Raw genomic sequence first — 19,652 nt, 5'->3', positions numbered from 1 at the left:
TGTAGAGGTATAATTCCCTTCATTTCACTGAAGACATAAGAAAGTACATGAGAAAGCATTTAGTGGCAGAATCTGAATACCACAAATAGCAGCAGATGAACAAACTTAGGTTTGGGCAAGCTGCATGGTTCATAGTGTGACAGCAATGGGTGCTGACTGATGCTTTTTTTTAAATTAAATAAGTGGCAAGTGGACAAAGAAGTGGGAAATTTTCACTGGCAATTTATAGCATACTGCCACTCAACTTCAGATTTGTCTCTACCAATAACCAAAGCTGAAGTATTTTCTTCAGAGGGGACATAAACCTGATGTCAAATTAAGTGACTTCCAGATGCTTTCAACATTCAGCACACACATCAGGTCCTAAAAACAAAAGTTCTGCTTTCAGACCAGAATTTAAGATTCCTATTCAAAAAGTATAATCATATTACCTAGTAGCAGTATACTATTTCATCTTACAGTTTTATACTACCTTTTACTAGAATCCTATTAAGGCTACATATATACTTTTTTCACAGTGATATAAACCTCGAACAATTTAACAGAAGTAAACTGAGGTGATTTATACTGAGCAGTTCTTCATTCTGTAGCTGATAATGTTTTATTTCTTGGGAAAAAAAAAGAAGAGCATGATAGCTGTACTTACTACTTGTACACAGGTTGTTCAATTTCTCTGGTTTGCAGAAAATGTGAATAATAGAATTTAAAACAGGCCTTTATACTTTTTGTTTCATACATTGATTATTATCTTACTACTTAGGTTTCATCTTTGAACCCAAAGGTGCAGTTGTCAGGGAAGGGCTCTAACCAGTGTGATGAAAGGTTGCAGAATCCCTGTTTTCACACAGAAAACCAACAGTACGTTCCACTCCAGCAACTGGGCTCACAGGGCAGGAAAGTTACTAGTTACTAGTGTAGTTATGGTTTGAGTCAGTGATTTACAGGAATGGGGCATTTAGGTATTTTCCAGATGTATTAAAGACTAAAGTCAGAATCAACTTTGGTGGAAGCATCTATTCTGAAGGCAACTTATGAAATTTGTTTTATTTTTTAAGAAAGTCAATTTGACCCTCTGTGATTAATGTATGTTTCAGGTGAAAAAGCAAATAACCTCTGCAGCTACTTTATCTCAGTACAAATTCAATAAAAATTACCTTGGCTTGGGACTTTGTAAGGTAAATGTTAGCATATACCACCAAGAAGTGTAACAAATAGAACTAAGTATCTCTTTCTTGTCCCTCTGAGGCAAAAATAAAAAGAGCTGTACAGGAAATTTCTCTATGGACTTTACCAGTAACATATGCACTCTGATATCCACCATCACTTCATAACATTCAGAATAATTCTGCATCACATACAGCAGATATTGATTTTTACATAGGAATACCAATTCCCAATTATGTTTCTGCAAACACAGGTATAATCAAGGCTTATGAAATCAACTCCTTATTAATTCTGAAAACTCCAATTTCTTCCTTTGCAACATTTCAATTTCACCAGTAACCTAAGGGCCACCTATAATCTGGGCTGACAGTAGTCTGGGCCCTTCAAAGCACATTTCCAGATGTTCAGCATGTGTGACAAATCTCTCCAAGAAAGCATGCATAGAGGAGTCATAACAGCTGTTGGTGCACACAGCTGCCAGCATCACGATACAAAGGAGAACCACTAAGGAGAACCAGAGTGGAAAAATTCTGCCTTCGCAAAGGCAATAAATTTTTTGAGTGGTACCACAACTCCCCACAGCATCACCACTGAGAAATGCCCTGTCTGCTACATCAGCACTATGTTACTTTACTCATCAGAAATCACTGTGAAGAGTGATACACTGCATTAACAGGAATCATGTATCTTTACCTGAATTAATAATAAAAGTTTCTGATGTAGATGACGCCACCTAATGTAAAAACATAAAGAGTTGGCTTCATTAAACTTTTGCCTGTCTTTCAGTAATTACAGGAGGTGGCTGGGTAAGGTACTAGTGATCTGACTGAGCCGAATGGGATTAGGAAAGCCAATGCCAGGGCCCTGAGTGCCTCAATGGCCCTGGCCAGCCTCACCTGGGACTCCCACCCATACCTTCCCTTGGGCCCATGAGCCCCACTTAAGCACAGATCTGGAGCTCCAGGCTCCTGTCTGCCTTTGGCCTTGTCTCTTGGATGGATGCTGAGCCCATGCTGTAGCCTCATCTCCAGTCAACATTCTGGCTTCATCTCCTTTTTCTCAGCAGACTTCTTGGGATGGACCTTAGGCCTGGTTGACCCCCTTGCTGTGCCTGGGGCTGACAATGGACCCTACTACCAGTCACTGGTGCTGCCTGCTGTGTACACACCTGTGGGGCTGTGCCCCTCTGGTGAGGACACTGACTGCACTGGGATCACCCTTGGTTCCAGATTTTGTAACAAGAAGGGCCTCTATAGGCACACCAGCTGAAAACAGAAATCTAAAGAAATGCTGAGAGAGTTGGCCTATGTCATTGTGAGGCCACTCTCTATTGTCTTTGAAGGGTTATGGTGATCCAGGGAGGCCCCTGAGGACTGGAAGAAAGCAAATGTCACTCCTATCTTCAAGGAGGAAGATTTTGGGAACTACAGGGTGGTCAGTCACACTTCAATCCTTGGGAAGGTAAAGGAGCAAATCCTTCTGGAAGTTGTTTCCAAACATACGAAGGACAAGAAAGTGATTGGGAGTAATCAGCAGGAAATTATGAAGGGGAAATGATGCCTGACCAGCCTGGCACTTGTACAACAAAGTACTAGCTTGGTGGATGAGGGGAGAGCAACTGATGTTGTTTGGCAAGGTTTTTGACATGGTCTTCCCCAACAACCTCACAGACAAATTGAGGATGGTAAGGTGGATCGAAAACTGGCTGAAGCGCTGGGCTTAAAGGGTTGTGGTCAGCACCACAAAGTCCAGCTGGAGGACAGTGTCTAGTGGTGGACCTTCATAGACCAGAGAAATGGACCAACATGAATCTCATGCAGTTCAACAAACATAAATGCAAAGTCCTGTATTTGGGAAGGAAGAATCCCACACACCAGTACAAGCTGGAGCTGACTAGCTGGAAAGCTGCTTTGCAGAAAAGGATCTGGGGGTCCTGGCAGGCAAGTTGAACATGAGACAGCAATGTGTCCTTGAGGCAAAGAAACCCAGCAGCACCCTGAGCTGCATTAGGCAGAGCATCCTTCACAGGTTGAGGGAGGAGGTGATCCATCCCCTCTTCTTAGCCCTGGTGAAATACATCTGGACTGCTATGTCCAGTTCTGGGCTCCCCAGTACAAGAGGCACATGGGCATACTGGAGTGAGTCCTGCCCAAGGGTCAAGAAGATCAAGGGATGGAGCACACACCATGAGACAAGGGGCTGTGGTTCTGTGACATAAAATGGCACCACTGAACATTCATGTGAGTGAAGTTCTGTGAGGTAAATCCACTGTCTTTATTTGAGCTCTGGTGCCCAGTAAGCTAATAATTACCTTTGCTATCTGGCATTTTGTATATTTTCAGTATTAACCCCTTACTCGATACAATGGAAGATGGTCTCCAAGAGCCTTAGGGCAGCATTTTCCATCACAAAACAACAGTCTCAATCCACAGTAAATATTTTAGAAGTCTGTTAGTAGCTCATATATTCCTTTCCTCCCCTTTTGCCTCAAACCTTCAGCTCCTAGGTCATGTCTCAAAAGAATCCATACATGAAAATGAATACAACTGCTTGAATACAACTAACAAAGGAAGAAAGACTGCATATTTTAGCTAGCAATTCCAGCTATCCACATAGGCATTTTGAATGTGTAGAAATTCACAGTACCCCTGTTAAGTGGGAAACTTGCTCCTAGGTATTTTGAAGGTGCATTCATCCTGTGTGACCTGCTATGACACCACCTGCTATGACACCAAAGTTCTCTGAGCCCTCAGATGCAAGACCTGCATCAAGCTGTCATTATCTGTGTGTACTGTCTGCCCTCTGAAATAGAAGGTTAACCTTTAGTATCATCTAGGATAGCCTCAGGCTGAATCAGTTAAGTAAAACGTGTTACACAGTAGTTGCAAAGTTGACAAGAACTGTGTTAAAACGTTATCCAGCTCTCCAGCTTACTATGTAGGACAAAAAAGACAGCTTGAGCTAAAATGGAAAGTGTGGCAAACAGTGCGAAACACTTAAGTCCTGTCTTTAATATTAATGAACATAAATTGTCTCTTCAGCACTACAGCTGTAGCTGGTTCACTTCCTAATCTGATATGAAAAAAAAAAATATCCTAACATCTGCTTGGAACGCTCAGCTGAAAGTTTCAGCTCCAAATTACACTTTTAGAGTAACACAGGCCTGTTTGGCAACAAATAAAAGAGATTTTGACTATTACTTCCTTTCTCATCTCCATGTAAAGAAAGTGAAGAACATAAAGCATGTTTGAGAAAAGAAATCCAATTTTAAACACTAACATAATTTTACATGACAAGCAAAGAAATATGAATGGGTTAGAGCCAGTATTTTTCAAAACTCTGCTCAAGAATAGGAAAGAAAGAGCAGGAGGAGGGGGGAGAAGGAAGCTGGGGGAAACTAAGTTCATCACATTCATGAAAGCATTAAGACAGCTGTGCAGTGCTGTCTCACTCTATGAAAAAGTTTTTGCATGTGGAAGACAGTTCCTTCAGTCCGGTCTGAAGTCTATGAAAGCTAATGCAAAACCCCTTCAAAGACCAGAGCATACACCACTACTTCAATAATAGCTAAACATGGCTGTTATTTGTGAATTCCCCTCACCAAGCACATTACTGGTATCAACACATATGGCTACCACAAGGTTTCTAATAACTAATGTTAGGTGGTAAAAATAATTTCTCCCTGTGTGAGTTTTTTGAGTGTTTACTTTAGGGTGTTTGTAGCATAGCTACTAAGATTGTCTGACTTAAGGTAGCTTTTAAACTTGACAAATATTAGCAAAAACTGAAAGCTTTTTTGTCAGATACACATTTCAGGACAGATGGTAAAAGGAACGATGTGGAACTACAGGTGAAATATTTCTCATATATTTTTATATATATAAAAATATATATATATTTATATTCTTGAAGGAGAATCTTTAGATGAGAAATCCTTTCCTCAACTGCAGGACTGCATTGTGGAAGAACTCTGTCATCACCAAACTTTGGAAAAGGAAGCAAAAGTTTGGCATAAGGTATTCTGTAAATATATCTTTGCTGATTCACTGAAAACTCCTGAGCTTGGAATCCACCCAGATATATCTGACATAACGGCTTTGTGGTAGACACTGAAAATGACAATGGCTACATGGGGAGTCCGGTACATAAAAGCTTTCATGCTACGTTTACCTCAACAGCACAGTCCGCAGGATCTACAGAGCAAAATAGTTAGTGCCCAACGCTTGGGACATTTTCCCTCTGAATGTCTCTAGGTCTGTCTAATGGACTAAACACCCATTAGAAATCAAAGCACATCTTCTGGTTTAGTTTCTTCTGAAAGGAATCCAGCCCATGTGCTCTAGTTTTCCCATGATGAGAATGAAAACATGGTATAAGGACAATTCGCTTTGAAGGCACAATCCTTACCCTAACTAAAATACAATAGAGAAACACTCTAGGTATGTGTATTGGGTTTGTGTGGCAAGGTTTTGGTAAGAGGAGCATTACAGGGGTGGCTTCTGTGAGAAGCTGCTAGAAGGTTCCTCTGTCCAACAGAGCCAATGCCAGCCAGCTTCAGGATGGACCCACCGCTGGCCAATGCTAAGCCCATCAGCAATGGTGATAGTGCCTCTGGGATAACATATTTAAGAAGGGGGAAGAAAACCCGTGCAACTGCAGCCAAAGAGAGGAGTGAGAGTGTGTGAGAGCAACAACTCTGCAGACACCCAGGTCAGTGAAGGAGGGGGAGGAGGTGCTCCAGGCCCTGAAGCAGAGACCCCCTGCAGCCCGTGGGGCAGCCCCTGGTGAGGCAGGCTGTGCCCTGCACCCATGGAGGTTAACAGTGGAGCAGATCTCCATCTGCAGCCCATGGACGACCCCACACCAGAGCAGGTGGGTGCCTGAAGGAGGCTGTGACCCTGTGAAAAGCCTGTGCTGGAACAGGCTCCTGGCAGGACCTGTGAACCCGTGGAGAGAGGAGCCCATGCTGGAGCAGCTTTGCTGGCAGGACTTGTGACCCTGCAGGGAACCCACGCTGGAGCAGTCCGTTCCTGAAGGACTGCAGCCTGTGGAAAGGACCCACGTTGGAGCAATTCATGAAGAACTGTAGCCCATGGTAAGGACTCATGTTGGAGAAGTTTGTGGAGAACTGTCTCCTGTGGGAGGGACCCCACACTGGAGCAGGTGAAGAGTGTAAGGAGTCCTCCCCCAGAGGAGAAAGAAGCAGCAGACACAATGTGTGATGAACTGACCACAACCCCCATTCCCCTGTGCCACTGGGAGGGGAGGAGGTAGATAAAATTGGGAGGCAAGCTAAGCCAGTGAACAAGGGAGGGGTGGGTGGGAAGGTGTTTTTAGGATTTGTTTTTTTTTCCTCATTATCCTACTCTGATTTAATTGGTAATAAATAAACCACCAATTTTTCCCCAAGTCAAGTCTGTTTTGCCTGACAGTAACTGGTGAATGATCTCTCCCTGTCCTTATCTTGACCCACGAGCCTTTTGTTATATTTTCTCTCCCCTGCCCAGCTGAGGGGGGCAGCGATAGAGCAGCTCTGGTGGGCACCTACCATCCAGCCAGGGTCAGCCCACCACAGGATGCTTTAATCAAGGGCCTGAAGGAGTGGAGGAGGTCATTCTCTGTGCTTGTTCCTCCTACTTGTCCACAGCAGTCCATCAGCAGGCAATGCTAATAAAAGCAAGGAGAGTATCTTTTTGGTACTTTTCTTTGTCCCTTACGTCCTGAAAAAGACTGTCAAGAAGACTCAGTGATTTAAGCCACCTTAGAGAGTTGATAGGTCTCTTGTATTTTACAGAAAAAAGAATTAAATTAATTTTATTTGATTGTTGAATTAATAAAAGTTACATCTATTCAAATTACGGTGATATTTTTTTCAGAATTTACAAAAGAATTTACAACAGACTGGTTTCCAAATGCAGACTTTGCTTTCCATTCAAACAGAGAAGGACAGTGATACAATACAATGTGTATTTTCTTACACACCAGGGTTTTTAGGGGCAGCAATGGGTGAAGAAGAGCATAACAAACAAACAATAAGGGGGACAGCAGATAAATGGTTCTAATCCTAAGAAAATACATGGTAGACAACTAAACCAAATGTAAAGGCAGGGGGCTGAAGACCATGAAGAAGAACGAGGAAGTAACAGGAATACCAGACATATTTGATAGAAATACTGAGCTCTAGTCCTTGTTGCACACCAAGAGGCAGTAAAAAAAGCATACTTAGAACAACTACACAAACTGGACCGTTAAGTACATAAAATGAATGGTTTGGATTCACAATGTAACTGCTGACCTCCACGTGCCCCGACTACCACTTATGGAAGATAACTCTTCTCTCTCCCATCCTCCTCATTGCTCCAGAGACATCCTCAAGCAATCAAGCAGAAGAGAAAGAAGAGGAAGAGACAATAATAGAAGAAACAATGAATTTGAAACATAGGTTAAGGCTGACAGCCTTTTACACTTTTTGATATCAGCCATGTTTGTGCAAAGTCTACACTGTTGGAGGTGATCATTTAATGTAATGGAAAAAGCAAGAGCTCTCCTCTCCCCCTCAGGTTCATAGTTTGATAAATGGCCTTTCCCATCTCCAATAATGGAATGAGAATCTTAAGGACAATGAAGTACCGCTGCTCACAACAAATGACAAGAAATCCTGAAAGTTACTTCTTGATGCATTTAATTTCTTTTGCGATGTTCTAAGAACTAGGGTGTTGTAAAGTATGAGGTACGCATAGTAACAGGACTAACAGGATCGGGTAAAAATGGGTTACAAAATATTAGGAAAAGCATAACGAAAAATACAAATGATCTTATCCAGTCACATATCAGCTGCAAATCCAAATTCTGAAACCCTTGAAAATCAGGCCCAGGAAAAGTTCACAGCTGCTCTTTCAAAAGAAGGACATTCCAGTTCTAGGAGACTGAAAGTAGAGAAACCTGCCACACCAACTCTCTACTTGATCTTTGTTGCCTGAAAGGTAAATTGCATCCTCGATGCATGCACAGAGGTGATCTGGGTAACATCGCTCTCTTAGGACTTGTCGCTGGGAGGTTTCTTCTTAGCTTCCACGTCCTTCTTAAAATCTTCAAGCTTCTTCGCAATGTTAGGAATCTTTAAAGACAAAACCAAAAAACAAACAAAACCCACATAAATTTACAAAAAATCCTGAACCACATGAGCCTCAGCAGGAAAGACAATGCTATAAACACAGCAAGAAATTCTATGAAGTTTAAACTGGTTTCTAAAAGATACTTGCTTCCAGGATCTGTTACCTTGCACAGAGGTTAAAAACAAAGCAAAATCAAGCAAACGGCAGCTGAAAGCACCTCACGTGAAGCTTCGGGAAGTATTTTAGATTGTTAAGACTGAAAAGTTAACCACTGGTGATGGGAACAGGAGGGAGGAAAAAAGATCACTTCACAGGAAATTTAGTAAGACCAGTCTGGCTTCCTCACTGAAAGAGGACAGACTACCAAGAATAAGCCGATTTAAGCACTGATGGACAGAGTTTAACAATGACTTTCAGAGGTGAAATTCGATTGCATTATATTGGTCACAAACCAAGACAAAAGAGATGTTCAAGAGCAGCAAATATGTTCTCAAGAAATTTACAAAGAAATAGTTCTGGTCCATTTTGTGGGAACGAAAATTCCCCATTAGGGGATTCTACTGCATTGCAAATTGGTAACCTGTTGCAGTGTCACACTTGAATGAAAATTCAATTTACCGCTTATGAACTTCAAAACTTCAGCTTTCTCTTGCAAATAAAAGCATTTTGACAAAGCAATCCAACAGTAAATTTTGACAACTTAAAAAAAAAAAAAAGCAGCAACTTTTAATGGCAGGGAATAGATTATCTCATGACTAGATAAAACTGGGAATTGACAACACAGGATTTTACAAGCTAACTGATTAAATTGAAAGTAAAGCAAAGTTCCCACTGGTAGTTGTGAAAAAAATAATGGGCTTTTACTTATGTAACCTGACCACAGAGCAGAAGGGAAGTTAATCCAGACAGACTGCAGTTCTCTCATTGGATGGTTTGAGGCTGATAGTACAGGTAGTAACATAAATTTTGCTCTTACCTTCCCTTTCAAAGTTAAGCAGTTTGAGCAAATGAAATTAAGAGCCCAGCCTGTAAAATGCCTGATATTTAAAGTAAACCAAGAGAACTCCACTGTTGTCAGCAGAATCCTCCATGTGCTTATAACTAAGCACATGAGTGTACAGCTGCAAAATTAGGACCACATTATAACAAGTTTATATCAGATGTCATCTAAAACAAATCATCTTTGATACCAGCGATAAAATTACCACATTCATCCTGCAAGTCAGTGTTACGTTCCCAGGGAACCATTTCCTGCAAATCAAAAGCCTAAGTCCCCCTCTTGTGGCAGTACTTTATTAGTGCTGCCAGAAAAGCACTACACCATGCTTACAATACATACACCCAAATATGGTTTTATGACTACATTTTCATAACACTGTAAAACATATATTGGAAAGAAAAAACATCCTTTTATTAGTATTCTTATTGGAGTGATTAGGCAGGAATCATCACAAAAGTTTGTGCATGAACAAGGAGCAAAAAAATAATTCTGCAAGCAAGATGACTTCAATACTAAAGATGAGAGGAAAGCAAAACTTAAGTATCATCAGAGATTTGAACCTCGACAGCTTATTTTTTAAAACTAGGCTAATATAGATTGCATAAGAAAAGAAAGTCATGTCAAATTTCATTAACTCCTCTAGCCTGTAAACAGCTAAGTGGCTGACTCTGCAGAAATTAAAAGCTTGTATTGAATCACAGAATACCAGGTTGGAAGGGATCTCAAGGATCGTCTGGTCCAACCTTTCTGGCAAAAGCACAGCCTAGACAAGATGGCCCAGCACCCTGTCCAGTCAAGCCTTAAAAGTGCCCAGCAGTGTTGGGGAACCCACTTCCACAGGGAGATTATTCCAGTGGCCGATTGTTCTCACTGTGAAAAATTTTCCACTTGTGTCCAATCAGAATCTCCTCAGGAGTAACTTGTACCCATTACCCTTCATCTTTTCGAAGTGACTCCTTGTAAAAAGGGAATCTCCATCTTCTTTGTAGCCACCCTTTAAATACTTGAACATGGACAAGGCCTCCCCTAAGCCTTCTCTTCTCAAGGCTGAACAGACCCAATTATCTTAGCCTTTCCTCATACGGCAGGCTTCCCAGTCCCCTAATCAACTTTGCAGCCCTTCTCTGGACCCTCTCCAGCCTGGCCACATCTTTTTGCATAGTGGGGACCAAAACTGAACACGCTATTCCAGGTGTGGTCTGACAAGTGCTGAGTAGAATGGGATAATGTCTTCCTTATCTCTGCTGGTGATGCCCTTGTTGATGCAACCCAGCATCCTGTTGGTTTTCTTTGATGCTGCAGCTCACTGTTCACTCCTACTGAGCCTGTTGTCCACGAGGACCCCCAGGTCCCTTTCCACAGAGCTGCTCCCCAGCCAGGTAGATCCCAGCCTGTGCTGCACTCCTGGATTACGTTTTCCCAGGTGCTAGACCTTACACTTGTCCTTGCTGAACTTCATAATGTTCTCTGAAGCCCACTCTCCCAGCATATCCAGGTCTTCCTGCAGGGTAGCTCTCCCTTCCAGCGTGTCCACTGCCCTGCTCAGTTTGGTATCATCAGCAAACTTCATCAGGGTACACCTGAACCCATCATTCAGATCACTTATGAAGATATTAAACAGTGTTGGGCCCACTATCAATCCCTGCGGGACCCCACTTGTGACAGGTTGCCAGTCTGAAAAGGAGCTATTTACCATCACCCTCTGGGTGCAGCCTGGCAGCCAGTTCCCCACCCCCAGCACAGACCACTTGTCTAGACCGTAACACACCACTTTCTCTAGGAGGAGCCTGTGGGGAATCGTATCAAAAGCCTTCGAGAAATCCAGGTAGACAATGTCCACTGCTCACCCCACATCAACCAAGCAGGTTACTTGGTTGGAGAAGGCGATCAGGTTTGTCAAGCATGATTTGCCCTTGGTGAATCCGTGCTGGCTTTTCCCAATCACGTGCTTCATTTGACTTGCAATAGACCCCAGGAGGATTCGTTCCATAACTTTCCCAGGGAATGAAGTAAGACTGATGGGTCTATAATTTCCTAGATCCACCTTTAAGCCCTTCTTGTAGACGGGGGTGAGATTAGCATTCTTCCAGCCTTCTGGGACGTCCCCCAACCTCCATGACTTCTCAAAGATTATGGAGAGCAGCCTTATGACAACTTCAGCCAGCTCTCTTAAGACGGTTGGGTGGATGTCAGGACCCATCAATTTGTAGGGGTCACACTACTGTAACAGTTTGCATACCAACTCTTCCTTCAGTGACAGTGGGTCTGTGTTTGCATCAAACTAGGTTTTTGTTCCCAAGGCCTGGGGCCCAACAGTGCAGGTAAAGACAGAGGTGAAAAAAATGCTGAGAACCTCTGCCTTTTCAGCATTGTTGGTGACTAATTCACCTCTCCTGTTTAACAGCGGGCCAATATTTTCCTTCTGTTTCTGCTTGTTGTTTATGTATCTGAAGAACCCTCTCTGGTAGTTTTTGACATCTCTGGCCAATTTCAGTTTGAGCTGAGCTTTTGCTTTTCTAACTGCATCTCTGTACTCCCTGGCAATGCCCCTGTAGTTCTCAACAGGTATTCATCTGCTTTTCCATCTCTGGTACACTTCTCTTCTGGTTTTGAGCACACTCAGAAGCACACAGTTAAGCCAAGGGAGTCTCTTGCTTCACCGACTTCCCTTACCTTTAAAGGGGATGAACTGGTTTTGTGCTTCCAGAATATTCTTGAAAAGCTCCCAGCACTTGCTAGCTCCTTTATCCTCCATGGAAGCTTCCTAGGGATTCCCTCCCAACTGAGCTCTGAGTGAGCTAAAGCCTGCTCTGCTAAAATCTAAAACCTTTGTCTTAGTTCATTAGTACTCTAAGTACTAAGTTAGGTTAGTACTCCCACTGCTGAACACTCCCACGTGTTCAGCAGGATCCCAGACTCCACAGTATTGTGATCACTGCAGCCAAAGCTATCACTAACTGAGAAAGTAGGTTTTCTTGGTTTGTGAGTAGCAAGTCCAGCAGTGCCTCACTCCTGATATTGAAGTATTGAAGACTCAGCTCTAAACCTTCTTCTACTCTAACTCTCACAGGGAAAAATCTCTGTTCACTGTGAGAACTGAGGAAAGAAAGTTCATTTTCTTTCTTTTCTCACTGTTAGAAAAGAAGGAAAGAAAGACTGCAGGTCAACATACTGTTTGAAGTAGGAGCACATGCTGAATTTTAAAAAAAAGCTGGCAAAACTTATTTTCATTATTGGTACAGAAGACAGAAAGTTCAGATGCTCTGAAGGATTTTTAAGTAACAAGCAGGTGTACTAAGTGAAGAACACTGTAAGCAGACAAACTATCTGAGTCAGGAAACCAGTATTTTAGTGCCAGTACAATCCATGAGCAGCTGCTAAACCTTTTCTGTTTCTCCTGTCTCTATCTGTGTAGATGCCTGTTTACCATACCTGTGCTCTAGGACCCCAACACCAGTTAAGGCTCTAAGCATTACTCCATCACAGAGCAGATGTCAAAGACGTAGATGTTTTGGTTCCATTTACATTCAAATTCATCTGTAACAAAAGTCAGTACGATCTGCATTGTGTTTAAATACAATAAACTATCAAAATAACAACTGATTTAGTTCTGACTGAGGGAAAAACAGCCTTACATTTTCAGTTCAGAATACATTTAACTCTGAGACTACAAGGATACTCACATCATAGTTCTGAGCCAGATACATCCCAACCACATTGCCAAGAGTAAAACCAAGCTGAAAAGGAAGAAGGGAGAATAGTTAACATCCTTCCATCAAAAGCATATTGGTTAAAATACAAAAAAAGGAATATTGCTAGTCATGTGAAGACTATAGAGTTTTAATTCTACTCCTACTTAATTTCTCATCTTTCTTCCAGAGAGGTGCAATCCTACCCATCTTCCTCATCAGAAAAACCTTACCATCATTTCCAAAGTACAGCACAGTTGTGTTTTTAATACACATCTCCAAGACTATTTGGATCACGCCATGACCATCTTTGTAAAATTCTCTGCACACCCACAAAGGCAGTAACTCCTATAAAAATGGGTGAGATAGCAGCAGGGACCTACATACCACAGAGCTCTTGGTCCATGCCTGGAAAGCCTAAAGCAACACCCCACTAAAACGATGCTCAATGCTGGAGAGGGACACACATATACAAAGACGTAACACAGCAGTATACAGTAAAAAAAAGGGTTCACAAGCTTGGAAGTCATAACAGAGGCTCTGACTGCAAAAAGATCCCAGTCTCACCTGAAAAGGTTTAAGAGTAGAGCTCATCCATCAACTTAAACTGATGTAAACCTGTTATTTTTCTTCTGCAACAACTAACTGTGCACCTTCCAGACCCCTTTGACCCCAAGAGATCAGTTCTCAGCCAAATCCACTCCGATCTAGGGGCTCCTCTAAGGCAGAAAAGCACTGTTTGTTGGAAGCAGGGCACAACCTCTTGACAGCTGTGCAAGCTCATGGTTGCTGAAGGGTGTCTGCGAAAATGCACCCTCAAAGGAGAGCGAGAGAGAAACAGAAGCACAGTTCCTGGCCTGGACCCTGTCTGCCAGCTGAGGAAAATCCTCAAGTGTAACCATACTCTTGGAGTGACAGAAATTCCTCTCATCAAAGACAGGTGATGAGCTTTTCATTCAGCAACTCCCCAGGATCCTAGATTTTATTTTTACTGTTACATTTCATATCACAAGTAAGTCCTATACTATGAAAACTCATTTGACTATTTTGGAAGGGGACATTACTAATATGGTGCCTTTGTTCATTGTCAGTAAGCAAATCACCCTGTATGACAGCTGAGGCCAGTCCTATTTAAGAAAACTGTTACTGCTTATGGTCACTGTTGTCAAAATAAGAATATTTTAGGAAAAATAAAACCACTGTCCACAGTAACAACTGTGCCATCACATACTGACTAGACATCTTTTCCATGCCCAAAGCAGGATACGGTACAGCTCATCTTTTTGGTAATTCAGGCTCCATGAGCATCACTGGTGAAAAGCCAGCTGTAGAAAACTAAAATTGGTTGAAAACTGCCAAATGAATCATGATTGCAAGCTACTTCCGTATTTTCTTAAACAGATTTTTGGTTTTATTCTTTATTATTACTTTTTAAGGAGCTTAGTTTTAACAATTTAAGAAAAAGTAGAGTTTTTTTGTGTGTATTGCACTGGTTATCACTTGCTGCTGTGGTTTTAAATATCAGTTAAAGAAGTACTCTAGGAGATACTAACAAATATTGCACTGATGTAAACCAGACTTTTGATTCCTCTTAATGCAGAGCATCATTCCAGCAGAGAGTTTCCTCTATTTTTAGCATTGTCTGACAACTCCCTTGAAAACACAAACCTGGTCCTTGTTTATTAGCAGTTTTCTAGGCTTTCACCCTAGAATATTTCCAGGGATGGGACAACTATCATATTCTGCTGTGTGATAAGACTTACCCAGTACAGTTGGTACTGACATCAGTACTCCCTTTAAGGGTACTCCTTTATTGGGAAGTCTAGCACTGCATTCAAGAGCAATCCACCCAATTACATTCACTTTTACAGTTGACCATTCAAGCAGAGGGAAACATTTCACTATTTAGACTTAAATTATGTGGATAGCAGAACACATAGCCACTTAAAATGTGCATGTTAACCAAGGACAACAGGGCTGATGAGAGTGAAGGGTCTTCCAACTTCTACCCAGCATTTCAAAACAAATTTTAAACAAATGTTTATTTTATGCCTAACTCGGGCTAGCAAAAATACATGGTTTGCAAGATTATCCCTTTATCTCCCTGTTACAGCCCTGACAAGGCAAAGCAAGAGTCAAATACCCAATCTACACCCAAAGCAGGAAGAAACCCATAATTAGTGTATTTTTTTTTCCAACTTTGGGGTGCTAAGCAAGAAGCCGTAATTAATAAGAGGTTTTAATCTACCAACTGCAACAAAAAAACATTAGCAGCATGCAGCAGAGTTGATAAACACAGAAACTTTGAGAGTAGCTAGGCATATTTACTCTTACTGTTTTCAGTGGAGCAGGGACAGACTGTAAAAGACAGCTACAGAAATGGCTGAGGTTGTCATACTTGTTATTACATTTTATTTTGAAGTTGTGATAAGAAACAGGCCTTATTTATTAATTCCATAAAAAACATGCGAGACTCCCAACTTAGAATAGGCCATCTCTTCTTGCTCTGTATCAACACTTAGTATGAAACTTTAGCCAGCTAAATTACTCTTCACCCAATAAAAGATGAAAGAATATCACTTATTGTTTGTATTTACTGGGACATATATCTGAACACAACTAAAACCCTACAGTATCCATCGCATCACTAGAATGAAAAATGGAGGACTGTTTCCATGCTTTGCTACAGCAGAAACCAGCATCTTTTTTGTCAGGTAATTTATTTCCATACTTGGCAGTAAAAATACCAGCATCGATTATTTAATGAAGAGTAGCCAGGGATGTAACTTCAGACACCCAGAAGAGTTTAGGGGAACATTAGACAGAAAGGAATATTAAAATGAGAAAAGTACAAAAACAGTTAGTCTATTAATTCTGCTGTTGTTAAGGGGAGTTAATGAGAGGCAGTAATGAAACATGACCCCTTGCCTTAGCTTCTATACATAAAAATCCCCATCTCCAGTGATAAATTTTTAAAGGCGAGCAAAATGACAAGGACTGAAAACTCCAGCTCTCACAAAACGAGGGAGGCACATATGACAATACAAAGAAATTTGAGCAGCAGGAGGGCATTATCGTGAGCAAGCAAAGTCTGCTGAACCTCTAAGGCAAATTAAGGGCACGACCTGGATTAAAAACAAGGCAGGCACTTCTCATTTTCCGATCAGTTTTAAGGCACCGCTCTGAGGGGAGCAGGGCCGACCCCGGCGGGCACCGCAAAGCGGAGCGAGGCGGCTCAGAGGGCCAGGGCGGGTCTGAAGGACCGGCGAAGGGAAGCGGCCTGCAGCCGCCCGCACACGGATGCTGTGCTGCCCGACAACCCAAACTGGGCGCAGCCGCCCCGCTGAAGGAGCCTCACGGCCACGGGGGCGAGTCACGCCACGGAGCACGGGCAGAAGCAGGCAAGGCGCGCAGCGGCGAGAGCGGAGCTGAGGGGACAGGCGGCCGCCACCGCCCGCCCTCCCCGGAGCCGCCCACGGGGCGCGAGTGCGGGCGGTGACCGCACACAGAGACTTTTCTCCCTTCGCCGAGGAGCGGCCCCGCCGCCGCCGTCCGCCTCGCTCCGCCCCGCCGCGAAATGGCGGCGCCGCCGCCCCGCGGAGCCTTACCAAGAACTGCAGCATGGCGCCCGCCTGCTTCCCTGCTTCCCTGCCTGCTGGGGAAGTCAGGCGGGAGGCGGTGGCTTCTCTTCCGGGTGCCGGCCCGCCCTCACCGCCGCCGCGGGGAGGGGTGCGCCCGGCGCCGCCCGCCCGCGCCCCTTGGGCGGCCCCGGGCCTGGGACCCCCCCGAGGGCGACGCTTGGGGCGGCCGCTCCCCGCCGCTGTCTGCGATTAGGAACCGCGCCAAGGGGGCGGCGGGCCATCTCTTAAGGCCTCTCTCCTCCTGCACGGGGAGGCGGCTGGTACCGGCCGTCGAGCCTGCCGCTCCCGAGGGGCTGTATGGGGGGTGCTGAGGAGTTAAATGCGGCTCGGGTTTTTACAGAATGCGTAATTTCAAGCTGGGGCCTTCAAGGAGAGATCAGGGGAACTAGGCTTCTAGATGTGGGCAAAATCCTGTATGATTTTGGGCGTACCCTGACTCAGTGCTTGGGAAATCTCAGGCTCCCATGCTGGAGAAGGCTGAAAAAAAAGTTTGGGTTTTTTTTTGTCCTTCCCTACTCAGCACTTGCTAAAGCAGTCCAGGGTACCCATGGCCAGGTGGGATGGGGTCACCCCACAAAGGGGGTCCTGGGATGTGGCTGAGGGGGACAGTGGGATGAGGGCACCCAGGGGTGCAGGTGAAGGAGGAGCATTGGCATTGACGTTGCTGAGGAGAGGGGTTCTGAAACAGAGTATGCCGTGGGGGAGCCTTACGAAAGCATCAAAAAACCCTCAGCTAGACCACAAGCCGAGAAGGCAGGAGCCCAGGGAAGGGGGAGTGCCTCAAGCCGCCTCCCCCCGAGCGGGAAGAGTGAGCCGTAAGGAGGGCAGCGGGGACTTGGGGTGGGTGCAGACTGGAGTGACGATGCCCAACGCCCCTCACGGGCGTATATTTTATCATGGTTTGACAACATGGTATGTGTTCATTATCTTAGGAAGTGCTTTTGCTTTGCAAAATGTAATGCGGGTAAGTCCCAAGCAATAACTGTATTTAGGGAAAACAAGATACTATGAAATGTTAGAATGAGTATAACAAAGCAACCTTTGTAAGTGTTTATGTTGACCCTCACGGAGAAGAGCAGACCCCAGGGAGCACGAACGACAAGGACTGCAGCACAGCAGTTTGCGCAGCATTTTGTGCAGGCAGTTTGCGGGACAGGCCATAGTCCCTCTCCTGGCTCTAGAGCTTATCTTAGCTAGTTGTCATCTCATCGTCCTCCACGAGTAGACTGAACCATGGTCTCCACTCAGGTCAAAAGCACCACCAGAAAGAATGTGGTGACCCAGACAGAGCTGCCACACATAACAGGCAGCGGTCCAGGTCTTGGGCTGCAGGGAGTGCCTGAGCCTGTCAGTCCTGCTGGAGGGCAGCAGTGACAGCACCTGTGTGCGCTGCGATCAGCTGGATGACCTGCTCAGCCTGGTGACTGAGCTCAAAGAAGAGGTTGAAAGATTAAGAAGTATTAGGGAGTGCTGTCACAGATAAAAGTATTGACACGGTAATGATTTAGTAAGAAATCTAGATTTATTAATTGTTATAAGTAAATTCTCAAATTGATGTGAGACAGGGCCAATAAAAGTCCCAATTGTTTATTTAGCAAGCGGCAACAAGCAAAACAGCGCTGGGCGGCCGGGGAGTTCAACTCCGCAAACGGCGCGCGCACACCTCCCAAAAGTCTTTCTTTTTATATCCTCCGTCTCCCGGTATCTGTGTTTCGTCAAAGGGTGTGTTCTGCGTCTGCACGCCTTGTTGCTAGGGGGTCGTTTTCTGCCTCCTGGTGGTCGTGGGGATGAAGGCTCCACGTCTTCCTCGCGTCACGAATTTCTTGGATTTCTTGCTTTCCTGAGGGTAGTCTCACAAAGCTTTTGTTTATACCTCACAGAGTACAGACACTTCCCCTTTGCCCTTCTCAACCCCCCCCTACCTTTTCCCTCCTTTTAGTCTCTTACACAGTGTAAGTCCTTGCTTCAGCATTTTAACTTAGATAAGTACTTATAGTCTGTTAGTATAGTCTGTTAGTCGTTACACAATGTAATAGTTAAGATTAATCCTAGGCTAGGTTTACATAGTTTATAGAATAACATAACACAAGCTTCCAGTATCTTTGACGGGATTTGATGAATAAACAGTTTACTGTCTATCACAAGGATTTCAACTAATATATTGGCTTATGTGGAGTTTGGATTTATTCTGACTCTTGGAGATTCATTTGCTTTTCATATAGAAAGGCAGATTTAGTTCATAAGTCTATCTTTCTATTAAAAACCTGGGGCAATAATAAGGTCGTGGTATGAAAGTTGTCTTGGCAATATAGAATACGACAATCCTATCCTTAGCCCAAGATGTGAAAGGCTGTTGGTCAAGCCTGTGACCTGCTAAAGTCAGGCCTCCGATACTTTTTAATTTTTATCAAATTTTCCATTGAAAACAACTTGTGAAAATATACTTTCAAATTTATTAGTTTACTCTGTCTAAACAAAATAAGAATAATGTAAAACATTAATGTAAATTCACACATTAATATTAATCTGTGATCAGTCACTTTTCTGGATACTGTTTCTTTTTTTCCTGATGTTTCCATCAGGTGAGAAGAAATCTTTGTTCCCAAAATAGTTTGTGTTAATCATTGTTTACCTTGCTGTCCCAAGAAATGCAGCCTAAAGAACTGGAAGATTGACTCTGGAAAGACAGTAATGTTTAGGGCATGTATTTGAGATATCTTAGTTACATTAGAAATTGCATTTATGTATCTACATTTGGATACTGTTCAATAAGAAAGGAGTAGGATCGATGCAGGCTCTAGATGAATACAGGTTACTCATGATTTCTATCAAGCAGTGATGCGCTGGGCATTACAGCCTTGGGTCAGAGCTCACTAAAGTTAATGGCAAATCTCTCCACTGCCATTAGCGGGCTATCAGGCAGTCGTCATGCAAATACAATAGAGTGATTGATGCAGCTAATAGCTTAGTAATCATGAAAATCAGTAGAATATACTACGGGTTTTAGAACTTTGATTAGAATTTTGATTTTTTAATTTTTTTT

At 43.4% G+C, this 19,652-nt stretch overlaps 1 protein-coding gene across 1 annotated transcript; it reads right to left on the bottom strand.

Annotated features, from left to right (window-relative positions):
• Nucleotides 1–6,962: 6,962 nt before the first annotated feature.
• STMP1 (short transmembrane mitochondrial protein 1) lies at nt 6,963–16,778 on the bottom strand. The gene is made up of 3 exons (XM_074871765.1): nt 16,577–16,778; nt 12,963–13,016; nt 6,963–8,281 (listed from the first exon to the last, which is right to left on the bottom strand). Exons 1-3 carry the CDS (start codon nt 16,589–16,591, stop codon nt 8,201–8,203), a joined length of 150 nt encoding a protein of 49 aa, XP_074727866.1. The 5' UTR covers nt 16,592–16,778; the 3' UTR covers nt 6,963–8,200.
• Nucleotides 16,779–19,652: the final 2,874 nt, after the last annotated feature.

The sequence above is a fragment of the Strix uralensis genome, chromosome 5 (genome assembly GCF_047716275.1).
Source record: "Strix uralensis isolate ZFMK-TIS-50842 chromosome 5, bStrUra1, whole genome shotgun sequence".
Classification (NCBI taxonomy): domain Eukaryota; kingdom Metazoa; phylum Chordata; class Aves; order Strigiformes; family Strigidae; genus Strix; species Strix uralensis.
This window is presented reverse-complemented; position numbering and strand designations above follow the sequence as displayed.

What these genes read in the sequence shown, in the direction of transcription:
- STMP1 (XM_074871765.1), bottom strand. An exon ending in ATCTGGCTCAGAACTATGAT is followed by an intron (nt 8,282 to 12,962) that starts GTGAGTATCCTT and finishes TTGTCTTTAAAG; the next exon opens with ATTCCTAACATTGCGAAGAA.